At 48.4% G+C, this 20388-nt stretch overlaps 1 protein-coding gene across 3 annotated transcripts in view; it reads right to left on the bottom strand.

The window, feature by feature from the left end:
• Nucleotides 1-20388, bottom strand: part of MARCHF1 (membrane associated ring-CH-type finger 1) — an 814327-nt gene that overhangs the window by 8598 nt on the left and 785341 nt on the right. For all 3 annotated transcript variants that reach the window (XM_041738448.1, XM_041738446.1, XM_041738447.1), the window contains one exon: nucleotides 7574-7721. In XM_041738448.1, the coding sequence (XP_041594382.1) occupies nucleotides 7574-7721 (148 nt within the window). The remainder of the gene's footprint in view (nucleotides 1-7573; nucleotides 7722-20388) is intronic.

Below are 20388 nucleotides of genomic sequence, written 5' to 3'. Positions count from 1 at the left end.
GCTAACCGGGGGCTAGGTGGATTTCCAAGAATGTTCTCGTGGGTAACATGTGTTTACCTCCTTATTAAGGAGACTCAGCAAATTGTCTTCATACTCGACCTTGTTGGATTAGTCAGTTCTATGCTGTTTTCTGTAAAGAAGAAAGAATGTACACAATAAGGAAGGGCGGTAGAAAAGAGAAGACAACATCTTGTTCCTTGTGGATCCTTTGTGGAAACAATTCTTTGTCCTCACCAATACATATTTGAAGCTGGAACCCAAACTTGGAAATGCTAAGAGCACAAAGCTGTTTCTACCCGCCCAGCTTGGAAAAGGAATCCAGAAAGTCCAACTTGAGGCAATTTTCCCATCTGTTCATTTTTCCAAAGCCCGAGGATTGTATGTGCTTCTTCCTTGGTGCTTGGGATCTTTTCTCAGGAGTTCCTGTAGGTTTAGGAATAAACCGCATCCCATCCTCCTAAACATCAATGGGAAACTCTGCCTGGAGATTCTTGCGCAGGAATTGAAGGAGCTTGGAGGAGCAAATACTCTGTCCACAACCATTTTCTAAGGAAATAGAAGTCTTTTCTTGGCCCTCATCATAGATAAATTTGACTCATTCACCGCTCATAATGTCATGCCAACCCCACAGGAATGGGCAATAAAGTTCTCAAGCAGCCTCAACGTGTGATGGTTAAATCCTAGGCCTCCTTTCAGTGCGTGTGTGTGCGTGACGCGGTGCTGGGCGGCTGCACTGTCGTCCGTGCCGACCGCACGCAGCAGCAAGCTAACAGGCTGTGAGAGCCCTAAGATGCTCTGCAGATTTGTCCTGTGATGTCATACTGGAGGCTTCCTAAAGTCCAGGCAGATGAAACCAAACCCTCCATTATGTCTGCCTGAATGTGTCGTGCCACCCGAACCACAGAAATCAGCCCACAGTTTGTAGGGAACTTTATTGTAAAGAGCAATAAAAGCACTTTAGACTGAGAAAAGCAAAAGGCACCCTTCAGCTCGTGATAGTTTCCTGGGATTCTGAGTCTGTGTGAGATTTTTCTAGCAAGCCAGAGAGGAAAACTGGGGACTCCAGGTAAAAGTGACTATTTCTAGAACTTGAATAAAAAAACAAATGAATGAAAGAATAAAAATTCGTAAGTTGTTTTTTCACATAGAAAATTCTTCCAGCTATTCCTCACTGCATTTCCCACTGGGATTGGGTCAGGTGACATGGATTGGGGCTATTTAAGGGCATTTCCTTTTCAGGAACCCAAGACCAGACTTTACTGATAAACAGGACCACTTCCACTGACTGTCTCTTATCTCCTTTACAATCACTTTCTTCATCTTTCCTCCCAGCAGCGCCCTCCTTCCTGGCTAGGAAATACCAAAATCCCAAATTTTTATTCAAATTTCTTTGCAGCCCAGACCCCAATAGGATATGCCTTACTACAGGATGGCTTCTCAAAGGCCATTTTCCTGTGTAAAATCCCCCACTCATCTTGAGGATTATGGTTTTTGTTCTTGTTTTTTAAGTAGGCCCCACACTGGGCGTGGAGCCCAGAGCAAGACGTGAACTCACAACGCCAAGAGCAAGACCTGAACCGAGTTCGAGAGTCAGGCGCTCAATGGACGGAGCCACCCAGACACCCTGAGGATTATGGGTTTTATTCCTAAGAATCAGCCACTTCAGTCTTTACGTCTTCCCGTGTCCTAATTCAGATAGCTGTTTCCTGTCCTTGACGTACTGAGAACCTGTTAGCTGGTATTCGCTTTGGTCTCAGGGCCCTCAGCTCTGGTAGCCTGTTCAAAACTACTCCCATTTGGCTCATGCCCCCCGTCACTGGGTCCCTTGGTTTCCGTCCCCTCCCTCCTTGACTCTGGCTGTGGCTTGTTTGGGCCAATGGGACAGCAGCAAATAGGACACAGCATAAACCTCAAAAGTGTTCATGTTGTGTGTGGTTTGCTCTCTTGCTCATTTTTAAGACTGTAATTGCCACACGAAGAAGGCAGGGCCATCAAGCCCTGTGTGGTGGAAAACAGCTCAGTTGTTTGTGTCGTCCAGCCAGTAGCGTGCCGGCCGCCAGCCTGGTGGAGGAGGGCAGTCCTGGTCAGCAGCAGACCGTTCGGCCACGGCCAGAAGCAGGGCCCACCTGACCTGCAGAATTGGGAGTGAAATAAACGCTTGTGGTTTGAAGTCCGTAAGTTTGGGCATAATTGGTCCTAATTGGTCCTACAGCACGAGGTAACTGATCTACCAGTTAGAAATGGAGGTTAAGAGTAGCATTTACCTCGCAAGGTTGTTGGCGTGGATTGAGTGAGTAGTTCCTGACACAGAAAGTGCCATATCGATGTAGGTCACTGGTGCTCTCGGAGTGATTTAAGTGCGACGTGGGCTGTAGATCAAGAGCAAAGCTTTGCCTGGTGTCTGTAACTACGACCTTGCTAACGTCGAGGGGCTTCAACATCAGCTGCCCCGTCTGGACTCCAGGCCATGAAAACCCCCCAGGAGAGGAGGAGGTCCGGTCGGCTGCCAGCCACACCTCCTCACCCTGTAGGTCTGGGCATCCTTCCCAGCCAGCAGTTCCCTTCCTGGAGAAAAGCTCAGAAACCATCAAAAATCAACTAAAAGGTCCTGAACTATGTAAGTGGCAACTACGTGGATGATTTGTCCAGAAACATCGATGACAAACTTTCAGACTACAACGACGACCGTTTGTAAAGTGGGATACATCCCCTTTCAGACTCTCAGCCTTATTTTCTTTCTAGTTGTATTGTTTCTTGGAAAATTTGCTTCCCGTCTCTGTCCACTGGAGGAACACACGCAAGGTCACCTGGAACATTTTGCTTTGTTTTCTCTTTAGGTCTAATTGAGTAGACCGGCAAGCTCCCAGGTGGGTGTTTATAATAAAGCTGCACAGGAGGCAAATTACTTCTTTCTTCAATCTTTAAAAGAGTGATCTCTTAAAATCTCTTCCAGCTATTAAAGTGCAATTCTCAGAGTATTCTGTGTGCGTATGTGGTCCATCATGTAACTGGAGACACCTGGACTGTGTCTAAAAGGCCTTTTAAATGGCAGAGAAGAACCTGTCTCATTTAACAGCTGCAGTGACTATATTTAGGAAAAGCATCTCATTGGTAAGTTGGGATATTTTTGCTGGGTGCTTAGGTCATGCAGAGTTATAAAACGTGTTTGTGTAAGGGTGTGTGTGCGTGGTGGGGCTAGGCAGGCGGTTTTCTCCTTGTTGCTTCTCTCTGGTTGCATAAATTATTTTTAAAAAGTGTTTCACATACTTGTAACATTTTCCTTGTTTTAGTGGTAAGTAAAGATACATAAGCATATGCAAATATGAATGTATGTAGCAAAATATATAAATATACATGTATAAATTATACAATATATATATATACACACATACACAGTATTTGTATAAACACAATGATTCAATTTGATGCAAGGTCAAGTTCAGGGTGTCTGAAAAATGAATCAGAAAGAACCTATGACGGGTATTCAGTCCAGCTTTGTTTTACAAATGAGGAATTTGAGTGTCAGAGTGGTTATTTTATTCAAGGTAGTCCATGACCAAGGCGGAACTAGAACACACGCCTTCTGACAAGTACCTTAAGTCAGCACCCATCACGTTTGGGCCGCTCACAATAACAGCACATATAATGACGTCTAAAAAAGGAATGCTTGGGCAGCCCGGGTGGGGCAGCGGTTTAGCGCCTGCCTTCAGCCCAGGGCATGATCCTGGAGACCCGGGATCGAGTCCCACATCGGGCTCCCTGCATGGAGCCTGCTTATCCCTCTGCCTGTGTCTCTGCCTCTCTCTCTCTCTCTCTCTCTCTCTTGAATAAATAAATAAAATCTTTAAAAAAAAATAAAAAGGAATGCTTAAGTAACAGTGCTCAACAGGACAATATATGGATTGCTGGGAAGTGATGTGTAGCACCTCCTCGAAGTAGATGATAATAGCTAACAAGGATGGCACAACCAGACTTCTCATCGGCTGGGGTCGGCCAGAGCCAGCAACAGTTCTTGAATCCCTACCAACCCTATAATGCTCTTGGAAAAATGAAGCAGGTACCTCCCTGCCCTAGAGATACTTAGAGGCTCACAAGTGAGTCAGGCAGGAGGAAAAAACAAAAACCAGTTTGTTATGCTAGTCCCCCTGTGGTGTATGCATTTAAATAGTTCTGGGGCAACGTGAAAATGTGCACCAGCCATACGATTTCACTTATACGAAGAATCTAAAAAAATAAGATAAAAAACCAGGAATAGACTCATAAATACAGAGAACAGACTGTGGTTGCCAGAGGAGAGGAGGTGGGAAAAGTTGAAGTAGGTGAGGAGAGGTCTAAACTTGCAGTTACAAGTAAGTCATGGGGATGAGAAGTGCAGTGCAGGCGTTACCGTCCACGATACTGTGAGGACTGTGTATGGACAGACGGGCACTGCCCCTACCTGTGGTGAGCGTTGCGTAATGTATATAATGTGTAATCACTGCGTTGTGCACTTGAAGCCAATTGTACGTCAGCTATACTTCAATTAAAAAAAAAACCAATCTGTGCCTATAATCTCTCCAATAGTATAAATATTTGTGTTTGCTTGGTCTCTATTTTTGTGTTTTGTTTTGTTTTCTTTCTTTTAAAGTGTTTTGTTTTCAACACACAAATAGTATACTGGAGGATTTTTCTAGAGTATATCAAGGTAGGCAGGAGGAGCATTGCTCCCCCAAATTAGAGTAAGCAATGGGTAATTGGGGGTGTTCAAGTTTCAAGCACCAAGAGTCTGATTTTTTTTTTTTCCACTACAGGCAGAGAAGTGAGAGAACTGTCTGGGGCAGCAGGCTTATTTAATCTAAAAGAACAACCATTAAAAACACATAAAGGATTTTTTTCCCCTCCAGGATTGTTATTACATTTCAAAAAATGTTGCTGTTTTATATTCAACCTCAATTTGGTTAAGGACGGTTTGTTCCTCTTCCAATGATTTTGAAGGTTTCAAGGCAGACTTAAAATATTTTGACTTTTAAATTCAGCAGTTGTTTTTTTTTTTTTTTTTTTTTTCCCCAGACTTTAAAAGTAAATTCAGGCTCAGCACTCACAGTCCCAATGCCAAAGGGAGATGAACAGGCAGATGCCCCCACTACCTATAAATGTGCTTTGGGAAATCGGGCTCTGAATACAGCTGGAACATGAGATCATTCCCTTTGTGGAAGTCACTATCGTTTCCATCTGAAATTCCCCGAGTTAGGAGCTGTCCCCCTGGGAGGCGGCTCTGGCCATGGGCACTGCTTCCTGACAAGTATCTTGCTTCCTAATTCGAACACTCTGAGCACCAAAGATGATAGTCATCTCATTTTCACTTGCTTTTAAGAAAGCGAAAATAATTTTTTAAAAGTGTCCAGTAGAAAGCTGACCCATATATATTGGAAAGCCAACTTTTCTGATGGAGGGACCTGAGTGACAATCCACTGGGGGCCTCTGGTCTGAAATCCTGCATCCACCCAGAACTGAGAAAGGAAAAAAAAAATCTTTTGAAGAAAAATTCTAAAAGAGAAAAGGTAGGGAAGTGTGGGTATGAGGCATTCACAACCTCATCCTTCCTTCTGCAACGTCCACTGGGCCCCTTGCCAGGGCCCCGATGTGGCGTTCGGCCCCAGGGGTGTGCTGGTGAGCAAGACAGACCCTGCCCAGCCTGCTCTCACCTCAGTCTACTGGTGTCAGGAGACTTACAACTAAATGAGCAATTACAATAGTGTAGGGTAGGCATCCTGGCAGGCAGCGCTTCTTACCGTGTCTGCAAAAAGAATGACATAAGGGATAATTAAATCTAGACCTCTGGGGACAAAACTCGGGCTTCGTGGGGTGTAGAAACTCCCAGGTAATTGGAATATGCAGTCCAGATGGGAAGCGGGTGGGGCGGGTTAGTGTAGGACGTTAGGTGAGCACACGGTTCCCCACACTCAGAGGACGCAGGGATCTGCTCTTGGCTTCCTAGGCACAAGTTGCCGGGCCGCGTCCTCACAATCTCTGACCATAGGCCTGGGGTGTGGAGAGGCCGAGTATTGGCATTTCTTTCCTTGTTTTTTAAAGACTTTATTTATTTACTCATGAGAGACAGAGAGGCAGAGACACAGGCAGAAGGAGAGGCAGGCTCCCCGCAAGGAGCCCCATGGGGGACTCGATCCCAGGACTTGGGATCATGAAGGCAGAGGATCAGCTGTGGACCGCCCCCCTGTGGCCCCAGAATTTGCTCACCCTGCACCCCCGTCACCCGAGGCTCACCCCGCAGTCCCGTCACTGGTGGCTCATCCTGCACCCCCGTCACCCGTGGCTCACCTGCACCCCTGTCACCCTCAGCTCACCCTGCAGCCCCGTCACCCGCAGCTCACCCTGCAGCCTGTCACCCGTGGCTCACCCTGCAGCCCTGTCACCCACAGCCACCCAGGAACCCTGTCACCCGCAGCTCACCCTGCACCCCCATCACCCGCAGCTCACCCTGCAGCCCATCACCTGTGGCTCACCCTGCAGCCCATCACCCACGGCTCACCTGCAGCCCCGTCACCAGCGGCTCACCCTGCACCCTGTCACCCACAGCCACCCAGGAGCCACCTGCCGGGTGTCTGGCGACCCTGGGGTGCGCTCGGTGCCCACTGCAGTCACCAGGGGGCAGCGTGAGTACAGCTGTCCGTCCCTCCTGCTGTTACTGCGTCCACACCAAGGGAGAAATAATAAAACCTTCCCTATTAACTTGCTTTTCCTCCTCCTTTCTTTCCCTCACCTCCTCCCCTTAGTTCCGGTCATCTTTGTCTTTCAGCTTCTTTTCTCTTTTTGGGGGAGGCGCACAGAGCCTTTGGCCCCTGCCAACATGCAGTGTGGCCTCTCCGCAGGTTCCCTGTGCTGGTTCCCCGGTGGCTTACCCTGGGGGCGGCACCTCCTCCCCCGGGTGCAGGCCGGCCGGGCGCAGGGGACCCCCCCAGCAGCTCTGACTCCGCCACGAGCCGAAGCATGCTTGCCGGAGCCAGGCCGACCCCCCAGCCCTCCGTGCCCGCTGCCCTCAGTAAGGCCCCCCGGATGTGGGCACCCCCCCCAGGACCCGTGAACGGCTTCCTGCAGGCTCGAGGGCAGCCTTCCCCCAACAGCCCGGTGACCTTTCCGGCCGCCGTGCGCACCTGCTCCACCCGTTACACGGAGCTGACCACGACGGCACGTTCTCGAGGTCAGCATCGTCTTAATCATGGTTTAAAAGGCGCAACGGCTACGGTGCAGTGAATGAAAAGACAAAACCTCTCCACTGTCCCAGCTGTTCGTGTGCCTGTTCACATCTGGCTGCACACACTCCTTCATCGGCTCCTGGAGAGCCGGGGTGACGTGTGGCATCTCTAGGTCTGGCCCTTCCAAGGGCTTTGGGGACTTGCTACATCGTGCGGCCTGGCCGGGGACCCCAGATAGCGGGCAGAGGGTTCCGGTCACCACCGGAGGGGACTACACGGCCGTATCCCCCGTGAAGGCCCCCCGGGGAAGCAGCTGCCCACCCAGCTCCGGGGGCCTGGGAGCACCCAAGAGAGGAAAGAGAAAAGGCCCGTGCTCCTACCGTTGTCGTTGCCTTGCTTGATCTCCTCCGCCGTCCGGTCTATTAGAACGTACAGAGACCACACCACGCAGGTGATGGCGATGACGTGGAAGGTGACAGAGCAGAATATTTTCCTCCTTTCGCTCGTGGTCATCTGTAGTTTCTCCCACTGCAATCAGAAATGAGTCACACGACATGGGATTTCCAGGTAGGGCCCCCTGCTCCCCGTTTAGAGCCCAGACATAGGCCGCGAACGGGGGACAAGCATAAAGTACCCACATTTTAAGGTGACACAACATTCCAGTAAGTCTTTGTGGTGGGAAAGATACGGAATCATAACCCCTGGAGTTCTACATGACTTCAGTATGTATTAAAATGAAAACAAGGGACGCCGGGGGGGGGGGGCTCAGTGGGTGCCTTTGGCAGACGCTCTACCCCGGGGCCCCCCGGCGTCCCTGCATGTCCCTTGTGGTACTGCCTTAGAAGCAGTAATAGGCAATCTCGTGGGAGCCAGGGCCGCATCCCGAGCGTCTGAAGGGCTGCCTGGCAGCGGGGAGGGGAAGTCCACACCCGCTCTCGGCCCCTGCCCTAAAGAACACATTCCATCATCCGGGCAGTGGGAAAAAGTCGGCCCTTGAAGCACAGGCCTGATTTACGAGCTGCCACTACTCTCAAAACCAGCGTCCCTCGCCGCACTCCTCGGGAAGGCGACGGCTGCTCCCCTCGGGGAGGAGGCCCACAGTTGTCACCGCAGCGCCTGGGGCTTGTAGGGGGGAATGTGTCCACTCCCTGCTCCGGAGAAACAGGCTGTCGGGGATCAACGCCTCGGCCGCCACGGGGTCACTTCGTTGCTGTGTTAGTTTTCTGTGCACTATCTCTAGGGGGACATCAAATCCCTGTGGTCTTAGCGGAGAGAAGCCAAACTTCCGAGAACCCAGGACGTTCCCCATTCTTCACTTATCCCGCTCCTGCCAAAGCAAAATCTTCGGAGCTCCAGAGGACCCTGTGGCTTTCCCCCTCGTCCCCACACGTGACTCCCCGTACGAGTCCGCGGAGGCCAGAGAGCCTATGTCAATGCTCCGTAAGTCCTGGCTCTGCCACCAGCTTTGGGACATGGGTGAAGTTGCCTAGGTCCTCTGGGCCACTTGCGTCATCTCCCCAAGACGCGGACTGAGGCAGAGGCTGTGACAGAGGGTTTGGGGAGAGGATACCTTCTCCCCTCCTTCCTTTACCAACAGACTCCGCCTGCGAGGGCTGGCATCAGCCGGCTGACAGCTGCCTTCCGCCTTGCCTGGGGGGTGGGGGGCAAGGCCTGGTTTCCACCGGCGACACGACACGGCTGTCACCGGGGGACTGGGCCTTTGCGCTCCTGACCCAGGAACGGCCCCGTCTTCCCCGCCTTCATCTTCTCTTCTTCGTTGCCTGGAATCCGGAATTAGTGGCCGGGGTCCCAGCAGCTGTCTTGCAGCCTCGAGGAAAAGTCTTGAGAAGTGCAGAGACCTCAGCCCTGGGCGCCCCCTTGCACGCGGGAGACAGGCCTGGCCACTTGCCCTCACACGCGCTCCCCCAGCAAAGAGTTACACGGATCCTCCTAACTTCCCTCCAGTCTGAGGGTGTGGAGCCTGCGAATTCGTCTGCGAGAAAGCCCGATGCCTGACGTCCGATCCTGATGCTCCAGAAAGTTCTGTGAACACTTCAGGACAAGTACATGTTTCCTCTCCAGACACCACCCGCTCCCCTCCTGCTGGCTGCCCGGCTGTCAACAGTCTTCCTGGCCAGGGTTTTAGAGCCCATTAAAGACTCGCACCTCATCTTGCACTTTCTTTCTCCCTTAAATCATGTTTTATGTATTATTCCAAGTAAAAAAATGGGGAGATCTTGGAAACGCAGCTGCAGGAAAGTCAGATCTGTTCTGCCATTACTCAGCGGTGTTGGCCTCCAGCACCGGTTCACGCCGCACCTGCCAAGGGCCGATTTTCAACACCCCCTTTTGTCATCGATCGTGTTTTGTGATCGCGTCACGGATTTTGTCATGTTGACCTGAGTAACCTGCCCCCGAAGGACGGAAGGTCATCATCTGCCGCACCATTCTCCCCACCATTCCTGGCTTTGCACTGCGTGACTCAAACTGAGTTTTGCTTGAATAAACTCTTAAAAATTTTATTATGCCTGATTCGAGCTTTTAACATCTAGGAATGCAACATCTGGGGCCCCAACCCAGAGTTTCTGAATCAGAGAGTCCAGAGTTGGGGGCCTACACTGTGTGTTTTCACTAACCCTCAGGTGAGTCGGCGGCAAGCTGGAGTCTGAGAACCACCTGCCTGATGGCACTTGGCAGAGCTGTATGGTGACCTCGATGGGGACGATGCTAGAAGTAGCGCCTGCCACTCCTTGGCATAGACTAAGTAGTGGTCTAGGGAAGGAAAATTACCAAACCGGTTTGGTTACCTGGCTGTGATGGAAAGATTTCAGGTTGCAGGAAAAAATCACAGCATCAGTGAATTTGTTTGAAATGAAATAGAATAACTCCGTGTTGTCTCATTAATCACTTAAGAAACTATTTCATTCTGTATTTCAATTTTCAGATTACTGTTTAGGTACGTGAAAATATATTAAAATCTAATTTTCTTAGTTGTAATTCAAATGCTAGAGGAGAAAACCAGACAACAGACTCCTTACGTTCAGGAGGCGTGACTCTTGAGACCTTAATGAACCCTCAAGTTCACGGATATGCCTTGGTAAGTCATTTCTGTCTCCAAAATGGATTAAAGAGCCCTGGGAGAAGACTGGACCCTACGCAGGCTTTCAGTGCTCTTGACTACAAACCTGGTGATAGATGGGAAAAACACCACAGCCAGGTTGAGATGCGGAGGGTGGGGACTTGGTCAAGGTAAGGTGCTCGTTATCGGACACAAGTCAGAAAGTGTACAAGGCTCCAGCTGATCCCTCAACAGAACCACAAATTACACGGCTCCCCTGGCTTCCTCACTGGGCGCCCAAACTTAAACGTTATATCCATAAATATCCTGTGTGGCCACTATAATCTCCGGAAATTGTCTTTGTTTCCCCCTATAGTTGTCTCTTCCACTCTGGGTCCACGGATACTGACTCTTTTTTTTTTTTTTTTTTAATTTTTATTTATGATAGTCACAGAGAGAGAGAGGCAGAGACATAGGCAGAGGGAGAAGCAGGCTCCATGCACCGGGAGCCTGACGTGGGATTCGATCCCGGGTCTCCAGGATCGCACCCTGGGCCAAAGGCAGGCGCCAAACCGCTGCGCCACCCAGGGATCCCCAGATACTGACTCTTTAACATCTCTCACGCATGGTCCAATGAGAAGGAGATTTTTTTTTTTTTTTTTTGCGAAGGAGAATTTTATATCTCCGGTTGAATGTCACTCCTCTGTGTCTCTTGAGGACAGGACAAGAGGAGATGGTCTTGTCCTGCAAGAGCGGTTAGGACCTATATCCAAAAAAATTTTGCAAGCACAAGTAGTGAGGAATGGGCCGTGTGTCCAGATGAACCCCCCAAAACTCCAATCGAAATGCAAATAAGAGATTAACGACCATCTTGGGATCATCCAAGCACGTGCTGATGTAGGGTTGGGGGAAACAGTCATGGGGACCCAAGTTAGGTTAAGATAATACTGCGAGTAATTGGAAGTATTTGTTTTTGAGAAATGGTTTAGACCTTTTCCCGGAACACCTGGGAACCTGAAATCAGTGGCTCCATCTGGCCACCACTAAGTCTGTCTTCCTCCGCATTTAGAGTTACTGAACGCTGGACATTACCTGAACATGGGCTGGAATAAAAAGAACAATTATCCCATTCTAGGAGTCTTTTATAATGAGAAGTAGTTTTCAGAGCTGGCTGTGTCCCAGAATCCTCTAGGGAGCCGGTTCCCAGTCTGCACACCCGGGCCTGGCTGAATCGAGCGCCGGAGTCTCACGTACTGGGTCTGCGAGTCATGGTGTACTTGTTAAAAAAAAAAAAAAAAAAAAACGAGGGCTCTGGGTTCAAATTCTGACTCTGCCACTAAGGGCTGGGTGATCTTGGGTGAGTTATTTTAATTCACTGCCCTTCCATTTCCTTTCCTGTAAATCGTGATAAGGACACTATCAAGGTCAAGCTGAAGGGAGGTAATGCGTATTAAGTGCAGAGCAGTATTGTGTCCTTAGCAAGAATCCAATAAATGTTAGGGGCTATCGTAACTTGAAAATTGCAGCGCCATATCCAATTAAACTTCAGTTGTCTTTACCTTCTAGATTCATGCATCACATTGACAACATCACCCAAGGATGAAGAAAGGCTGAGCTGGGATTTGTTCATACAGAATTAAGGCAGTCAAAGCCACCCATCCCCAACTATTTTCCAAGTACAAACAGGTTGTTGTTGTTGTTTTTTTCTCTGAATAAGGAATCGCATAGCAGGGAAATACAGTCTGTTTTTGGTACCTATTTGTACAAAGAAGGGCAAGTGGGTAATTTACTCTGCATAACGTCAGTCGAATCGTTCAAAAGGCTGCACAATGATAACTGCTTTTCTGTTAGGATTGAAAGAAAAATATATCCCAGGTTGCGATGTATGCCTCGGTAAGTTTTCATTCTTTTGGTCTGGAAATTCAGTTCAAGATGTTATGCTAAGACTTCCCAAAGAAATACTGTTCTGGGTGACAGTTTTCATAAGAGGTTGAAGTGACTCCAGCATCTCCAGTAAATGGAAAGCGTTAATGTGGGTGTGTGGATTATAATTATGTGTTTCCTGAGGAAAGAACATAGGAAACCTCCAGAAACATGCCCCAGGCCTGCTATTCTCTCTTCATGATTGCACAACTGAAGAAGTCACCTGCGAATGGGTAGGTGAAAGAAATAGCTTATTCTCCTCCAAAGGTAATTGCCTTGGGTTTCTATTTATTTATTTATTTATTTATTTATTTATTTATTTATTTATGATAGTCACAGAGAGAAAGAGAGAGAGAGAGAGGCAGAGACATAGGCAGAGGGAGAAGCAGGCTCCATGCACCGGGAGCCCAACGTGGGACTCGATCCCGGGTCTCCAGAATCGCGCCCTGGGCCAAAGGCAGGCGCCAAACCGCTGCGCCACCCAGGGATCCCTAATTTTTTTTTTTTTTTTATACCTTGGGTTTCTGTGTACGAGGACTCTTAACATTGGCTTCTCAAAAACAAAAGAGTTTTTGAGGCCAACTGATAGAATGGAACTTTGCCGGAGAAGGGTTCGCGTGACTTTACCATATACTCAGTAGTACTTGGAAACAGCCCAGTTGAGTAGAAAAGCAGAGGTGTCCTATCAGGGCAAATCCGACTTGGACCAAAAATCTAAGTAACATTGAATATCACCTATAGCTCCAGGAGGAGGTGCACTTCTTACAGCAGCGGTAATAGAAATAAGTTGTGTCGTGTGCTGGCCGCAGTGGTTTGCAACGGCGGCAGCTGTAAGAGCAGGAAGCACGCTGATGCCGAGACCAGACGGGAGGTTGTCCGGATGCTGGGACACTGGGAGAATCAGAGGCCAAATGAACACAGAGAGAGAACCCGGGACGGGGGGCGAGGAGGGCTGGGGTCGGACCGGGAGGCCCCAGGAGGGAGTTGGGGAGCACAGAGTGACTGTCAGGTCCAACTGGGAAGAAGCCACATGCTTGGAGAGGCTCTGGAATGAAGTCTTTGGGGTTTGGCCAACCTGGGTTAGAGCCACCAGCAGGAAGTCTCCACCGAAGGGGGGCAGGCAAGTAAACTACCTCCTTAAGCTCCAGTTTCCTCGTGGGCCAAACTGGGAGGATGGCCCTGCCTCTTGTATACAGTATTTGTTATAATCGCGCACGATAACACCCACACCTCACGGGCCTTTAGTAAACCCTCAAGCAGGCCAGGGGTCCCTAACTGGTTTATGACACAAAGATCCATAAGGCTCTCAGGCCCATTGTGGGCAAAAAGTAGCAGAAATGTGACTAGTTTTCAAATTCCTCGAAATGGAACAAACCCAGTTTGCTGCATCCCCACCGCTCTCTGCTTTACGCCCTGCTTGCTTGACTCACTTAGGTTACCCGCTCGGTGCCCCGGGCGACTGGGTTCGTGGTCCTTGAAGTACTAGCATCAGTAACCCAGATTCTGCAGATAGAAGCCGGGAGACCCAGTATTTTCTGAACCTTGAGAAGAGCTCTGGCCCTTAGGGGTGACTCAAGGGGTCTCAAGGGCCACCGAGCACCAAAAGATGCTCGGAGGGAGCATCGGCAAGACCCAACTTGCTGTGCTGGGCGTTGGAAGGCACTTGAAGGAAACTGGCTTGTGACAACATCAAAATCCCAGGTCTCAGGAGTCTGGAAACTTGTAAATCCAAAGTTACTAAAATATTTGTGTGAAGCATATCTGCCGTATCCATTCAGTCAAACTTACCAGGGTTAAAAGGTTCTCTTTCCTCTTTCCATACCACGTGTGCATATTCCTTACACGTTAAATGCAGGCCCACGTACACGTGGATTGGATGTGAGAGCCAACGTTTTTTTCTCATAAACCTTTCGCTGATCTCCCGTTGCTGCCTTTCAAGGAATTCAGGAGAGACAAGACCTCTCCCAAGTTTTGAGCAAGATATTTGTAGTGTAAGAAAAACAAAATTGCTGGGTATGATCATCCACTAGAGGGTGCAGCGACATCACACACGGCCAAGACGACGGGCCAGTGTGTGCGAGGGGAGGCGGGCTCCACCTCTGCCTGGGGATTGCTATGGAAACAGTTAAAAAAAAAAAACCTGCAAATTCTGAGGCTCGGTCCCAGATCCATGTGGGGGGCCTTAGGTATCTGCATTCTTAATCATTCCAACTGATTCTTAGGTGTGCAGAAGTCTGAGGATTGCTTCTCTGACGAAAGAAACACTTAGGGAAACATTTTAGAGAGATGCTGTGATTTCTAATCTTTTTTTTCACCAGGCCGAAAAGATTTCCACTTCCCTACCATCACTCCTCTCCGCCCCAAAAAACCTCAGCCACGTCTGGGTTGATTGGTAGTGTCTCATAAGAACACCAACTGCTTACAGACTCAACAGGTGCGCTTCAACAAAATTTACTTTAAAATATTCCACCAACACTCTGCTGTCTGTCGCCTCCTGAAGTTCACGGTGAACAATACACCGTATGTTCTGGAAGAGATCTCTGGGAGGGATGATATCTGGGAGGGATGATATCTGGGAGAGATACCTGGGAGAGATGATATGAGAGATCTCTCCCAGCTGGCAGGAGATCTAGGGTCCAGGGGGTGGTTTCACTACGGGCGGTGACTTCACAAAGGCAACAGAGGGAGTGACGGCATCACCTCCCGCGACATGGCATTTTCCTCCTCCTCTGCACATCTAAGGCCTGGCCTCGGCCTCCTGGAATTGCCGCTGCGTCTCGGAGGTCCTTCCCCGGAAGAAAGGAACCCTCCCCAGGATCACACACTCCTCGTGCCTCTTTCTCCCACGAGGGCCTCCCTTCTTTCCTCCTCGGGGAGTCCCTGCAGTTCGTGGGGGCCCACGTTGGCCACTGCCGGCTCCTTGTCCCTGGAAGGACCCCAGCCGTGCAGGCGGGGAGGATGCACGTGCCGTACACATGCAGAGCCACAGAGCCTGGGCCACCGGGAGACCTTCGGGAACACCGGATTTGAACCCCTCATCTTCTCCCTGGAGACACTGAGGCCTGGAGGACTGAACTGATTGGCCCCGGGGAATACTGTAAGTTTGTTTGATTTCCAAGTGGATTTTTTTTTTCATTCAGGAGCTAATTCCTGAAGCATCACCACTTTCCAGATGTTTTCCAGGGGTGAGGGAACAGGATAACCCAAATTCCCGCTTTCCTGACGTTCACGTTAGTGTCAGAATCGGGCAGCTTTGTGTATTGGAGCAGGGCCCCGTATAACTGCCCTTCGGACTTTGACTTCATCGACGCTTCTAGGCCTCTCCCAACTGTCTGATGTGTGCGTGCGTGAATGTGTGTGGTTATTTTTCTGCAAGATTCCTTTGGGTGGCAGCAGAGAAAAAGAGGTTTCTCCGTGGAGTCTCTATTGTGCAATGTCAATGCCACTGACAGCTCATTGTCAATACTTATTTTTAGGACTCCGCCACCCCCCCCCCCAAAAAAAATTCTTCATCCTATTTCCATCGTGCTTTAACAGTAGTGTCACATTTGAACACTGGGTGTCACGTGACCGGGGTGAGCTTTCCGTGTTGGTGGTGGTGGTATTCTGCTCTCACGTAAACATTTGAAATAAATGTGATAAACATATATTCTACTCCGGCTTAAATAGCAGGCAATGGAGCCTTCATCTCTCTAACTAGTGATTCATATTTTAGATATAAGAACACAAAGATGATGCAAATGAAATCCATTTCATCATCACTTTGACATCAAGCATAATTAGCTGGCTCACTGCGTTGCCTTTAAGCTTGTTTTGCCACTACAGAGACTGACCCTTTGCTGAGAGCTTCGTCCTAAGACTGGAGCCTTTTTATTAAACCGTGGAGCTCTTAGGAGCTTCCAGGGGTAGAGAAATTCTCTAAACTGCATGTAAAATGTTGCATTTACTTTTTCTGGGGAGAGCTTCGTGATTTCCATTGGATTCTCAGAGAGGTCTGAGCCGCTTTCTGGATTATGACCCCCTGCTCCCCCCTTCATTGATGTAAGAATAACACATCCGCTTCTTAAAATAAGGAAGCTCTGGGCCAGGGAAGGGTGGGGGGTACGTATAATCTCCGCAGGCAAGAAATGAAACTTAGGTTTGGGGGATGTGACATGTTTGGAAAACTACCCCGACTGGCCAATTTCCTCATTTGCAGCACTTCCAGCGGATTCCACGTCTCAAATGCTGATTCCCTCAGCCTACTGCTGGTGGTGGGAGTCAATGTGGAGTTCTTGTTTCCATGGGAATGTTCAACTGTGTCCCATCCCACCATGCCCAAACCTTGTGTCCTTCCATTTAAGAAGAAGTTGCTTTCAACCAAGGACAGCTTTTGGGTAGCCGAGCATCTTATGTCAGCTCAGAGGACGCGAAAAACAATCTGTTCCGGACCTCCAGGAGCCCTTGCCAAGAAATCTGTTCCGAGCGAGGACCCCTTATGTCTGGTTGCTCTCTCTGTAGGATTCCTTTTGACACCAGTGATACTTGTTCACATTCTAGAGCAGATGCCATTTTTCTTCCTAGAGCTTAAGAGTGCAAAGTGAATATGAGAGGGATTCTTATGGAAAAGTTCTTATTTAATAGCCTGTCATTCCCTGCCACCCCCCTCTCTTCAGAAGGCTCCTAACAACGGGTTGGCCTTGCCTCTTTCTCCATGTCCTCCACTCCCAGGCACTAAAATTCTGATATACACCTTTTCCCGCAGCAGATTCAGTTGTCGATTTCTCTAATGCCATTGAATCCCTGCAAAGGGATAGCAATCAAATGGCAAGCCAATCTATTATTATTCTACTAATTTGTTCTTACAAAAAGCAAGAGGTGAGGTTCAGTTACCCACATTGAAATTGAAGAGGAATGTTTAATATTCCCATTTAAAAAAAATAAAAAAATATTCCCATTTAAACATCTTCCTTCCTTCCTTCCTTCCTTCCTTCCTTCCTTCCTTCCTTCCTTCCTTCTTTCCTTCTTTTTTTTTTTTTAAACATCCTCTTTCTATGAAAGATCATAAAATGCTTCCAGTGCTTGAGCTGAGCATGACAAAAGGGGGAAAGAGGGGAAGTTCGGTGAACCTCAGGTTATGTGAAAATTTGCAGGGTTCTGTGGGATAGAGATTTGTCTGAGAAAAACTGCAAAGGCTCAGAGCATGAGCAAGAGTGAGGTGGGAAGGGCGGGCAGGACTGGATGCCGAAGAGCCTTGAGTCTCAACCCAAAGCCCGGGAACATGGAACCCGAGATGGACACAGATTGATGCGTGGGGAAAAGGAGAAAGTGTTCTTCTCCGGTTTCCTTCATGGAATTTGTTCAAAAGAAAGTTCTTGATGCCGAATCGGAGTGACAAGCAAGGCCCCGGGGACCCAAATGTGGGCTGATCTCTGAGTGGGACACTGGGGAGAGTTTGTACCTTCAGAGGACATGGGGGAGAAGGAGGGGTGGAGTTTGTTGGGGAGTAGCTGAGAGAAGGTGGGGGCCTCAGGACCCCCGATGGGACCGCTGTCCTGCTGCTGAACTCACCAAGTGGTGACGTAGGTGAATCTGGGGACAAAACCCACAAAGTGACCGATCTGCGAGATCAGATTTATATGAACAGAAGTGGGACGGCCTGTGTGGACAGGGTCCGTAGGAAGAGGCGCTCCAGGCGCTTGAGGAGAGCAGGTGCACCGTGTGGGGGGTCCCCGGCCGGGGACTGGCGGTGGGGGCCAAGTTTAAGCAACCTCCAAGGAGCAAAGTAGGAAGGTGTTTAGGGTCTAGGGCTACCCGGGGTCTAAAATGCCACCCTAATAGCTGTATGGAGGATAAAGTAGGAGGCGGTGACTGGCTAGTAGTCTCTGCTACTAGTTTTTCCCTCTGGGTTTGGGGGTGGGGTGACAGCTGAGGTCTCAACAGTGGGGCTTACTAAATATAGCTTCCACTTGGGAGGACATCGATCCTCTCGTGGGTAAACTCCCTTCACTTCCTGTCTCTAGACGAAGCCGTATTTATAACTGCATCACGCCCTTCCTACTTCCTTTCCTCTTATCTAAGAAGACAAAATGTCCCTTTGCAGTCCAAACTGGTCATTCCCCGCGACACCTGATCCTCTGTATCTTTTCATTTATTTTTAATTTCTCTCTCTCTCTCTCTCCCTCTCTCTCTCTCTCTCTCTCTCGGAGGCCCCTTGGCCCTTCCACGTGCTAACTTGCTGGCCTGTCTCTCCCACTTCTTCTCTTACAGTAGCTCATTGCTTTTATCACCTGCACGTTCATTATAGAAAACTTACAAAACCCAGACAAGAAAATCACGTAAAAATCATCAGTAATGTCTTCAGGGTGTATCTTCCATCTTTTCTGCTTTATGTGCACGTGAAATATGTGAGAATGTAAGCATTCAGACTATCTTAACATGGAGATTGAATTCTCATATATTTTTATTTCTTCGAAGCCCCAGCAGAATGGAGGTGAAGAGATAGGGGGAGTGACTGATAATTAGGAAAGTGCAAAGGCAGCTTTCTGCTGGTGCTAAGAAGAGGTCAAAGGATGGAGGGAAGAGGGAAGAGGGAAAACGTACCCATGCTGGAGCCCCGGAGGACAGGATTCGCCTCCACCCATTGATTGACCTACTGGCCACCAAAAAGGAGTGTCCCCTTCTGTGCCACAGAGCTTCTCCCCTCTCTGGAGCGGGTACAGACACTCCCTTTTACAGTGTTCTAGAATATTTGCACATATAGGGAGGGGGGCGGTCAGCCTCGGGTATCTAGTAGAGCGGTAATGGGAAGGCTTTAATCCTATAATTCGTTGGGAGAAGCAAGAATGAGCAACCATAAGCCACCAAGCCCCAAGTTTCTATTTACACAATTTTAGAAAGAAACCGTATTTATTGAAACAGAACTGGTATGCATACTGCACACACCGAGAGTGTAAAAGCTGATGGTTTTTGACGCACCTGCGAGACCCTCACCGCAGGTGATGTGACTATACAAGGACTAGGACTATCAGTGAAGTATATGAATCTAACTATCACTCCTCATAGTTTCCTCTTATCCTTTTATAATCCCTCCCGCCCAGCCCTCCCACTGCACCTTTTCCAGGCAAGCAGTGATACGCATTTTTGTCACTTTGTCACAGGTTAGAATGCATTCTCTGGGGTTTTATAGAAATGGAATTATCACAACACGTGGGCTTTTTTGTCTGGCATTTCCCATTCCGCTGGATTCTTTCGAGATGCACGCATATCGGGTCATGTATCAATACCCCTTCCTCTCCCTGCTGCTAGCGTTCCACTGTCGGGCTCTGCCGCAGTGTGTTTATTTGTTCACTGGATGAACACTGGTGCTGTATCCCGGTCGGGGACTACTGAGCGAACTGTCGTGTACAAGCCTGTGTAAGAACATACATTTTTATTTCTATCAGATAAATACCTGGGGGTGAAATAGCTAATTATATCACAGGCACACGTCTAACTGTTTAAAATACTGCCAGACTTCTTCCCGAAGTGGGTACGCCACCTTATGTCTCCTCCAGCAGTGTGAGGGTTCCAGTTCCTCCACAGCCTTCCCAACGTTTGGTATGGTCAGTCCGTGGAATTTTAGCCTTTCTAATAGCTGTATAGGGGCCCCACTGTGGGGTTTAATTTGCATTCCTCTAATGACTAATGATGTTGAACACCTTTTATGTTTTCACTTGCCATCTGTGTAACTTTTTTGATGAAGCGTCTATTGAAATGTCCATTTTCATTTGTTGGGTTGCTGGTTTTTTTTTTTTTTATTTACTGTTGAGATTTCAGAGATCTTTATATAAGAGAAACACAAGTCCTTTATCAGATGTATGATTTGAAATATTCCCAATAGGTGGCTTGACATTTCATTATCATAATAGTGACTTTAGAATAATAGACGTTTTTAATTTTGACAAAATCCATGATAGCAATTTGTTCACTTATGGATTTTTTTTTTTAGTGTCATATCCTCACCAAAAGGTTTGCTTCTATGTTTTCTTCTAGAATGTTATTGTTTTAGGTTTCACAGTTATAGGTTAAAGGTTGAGTTAATTTTAAATATAGAGGGAGATGTGGCTCATAATTTATTTTTTAAATTTCTTAAAAAGGCCATCCTCTCCCTATTGAATTGCCTTTGCGTCTTTGTCAAAAGGATTGTTTGAGTATATATGTGTGGGTCTGTTTCTGGACTCTACCCTGGTCCAT

Source organism: Vulpes lagopus, chromosome 23 (genome assembly GCF_018345385.1).
Source record: "Vulpes lagopus strain Blue_001 chromosome 23, ASM1834538v1, whole genome shotgun sequence".
Classification (NCBI taxonomy): domain Eukaryota; kingdom Metazoa; phylum Chordata; class Mammalia; order Carnivora; family Canidae; genus Vulpes; species Vulpes lagopus.
The sequence above is the reverse complement of the archived record's forward strand: the minus strand, read 5'-3'. Positions and strand labels throughout refer to the sequence as shown.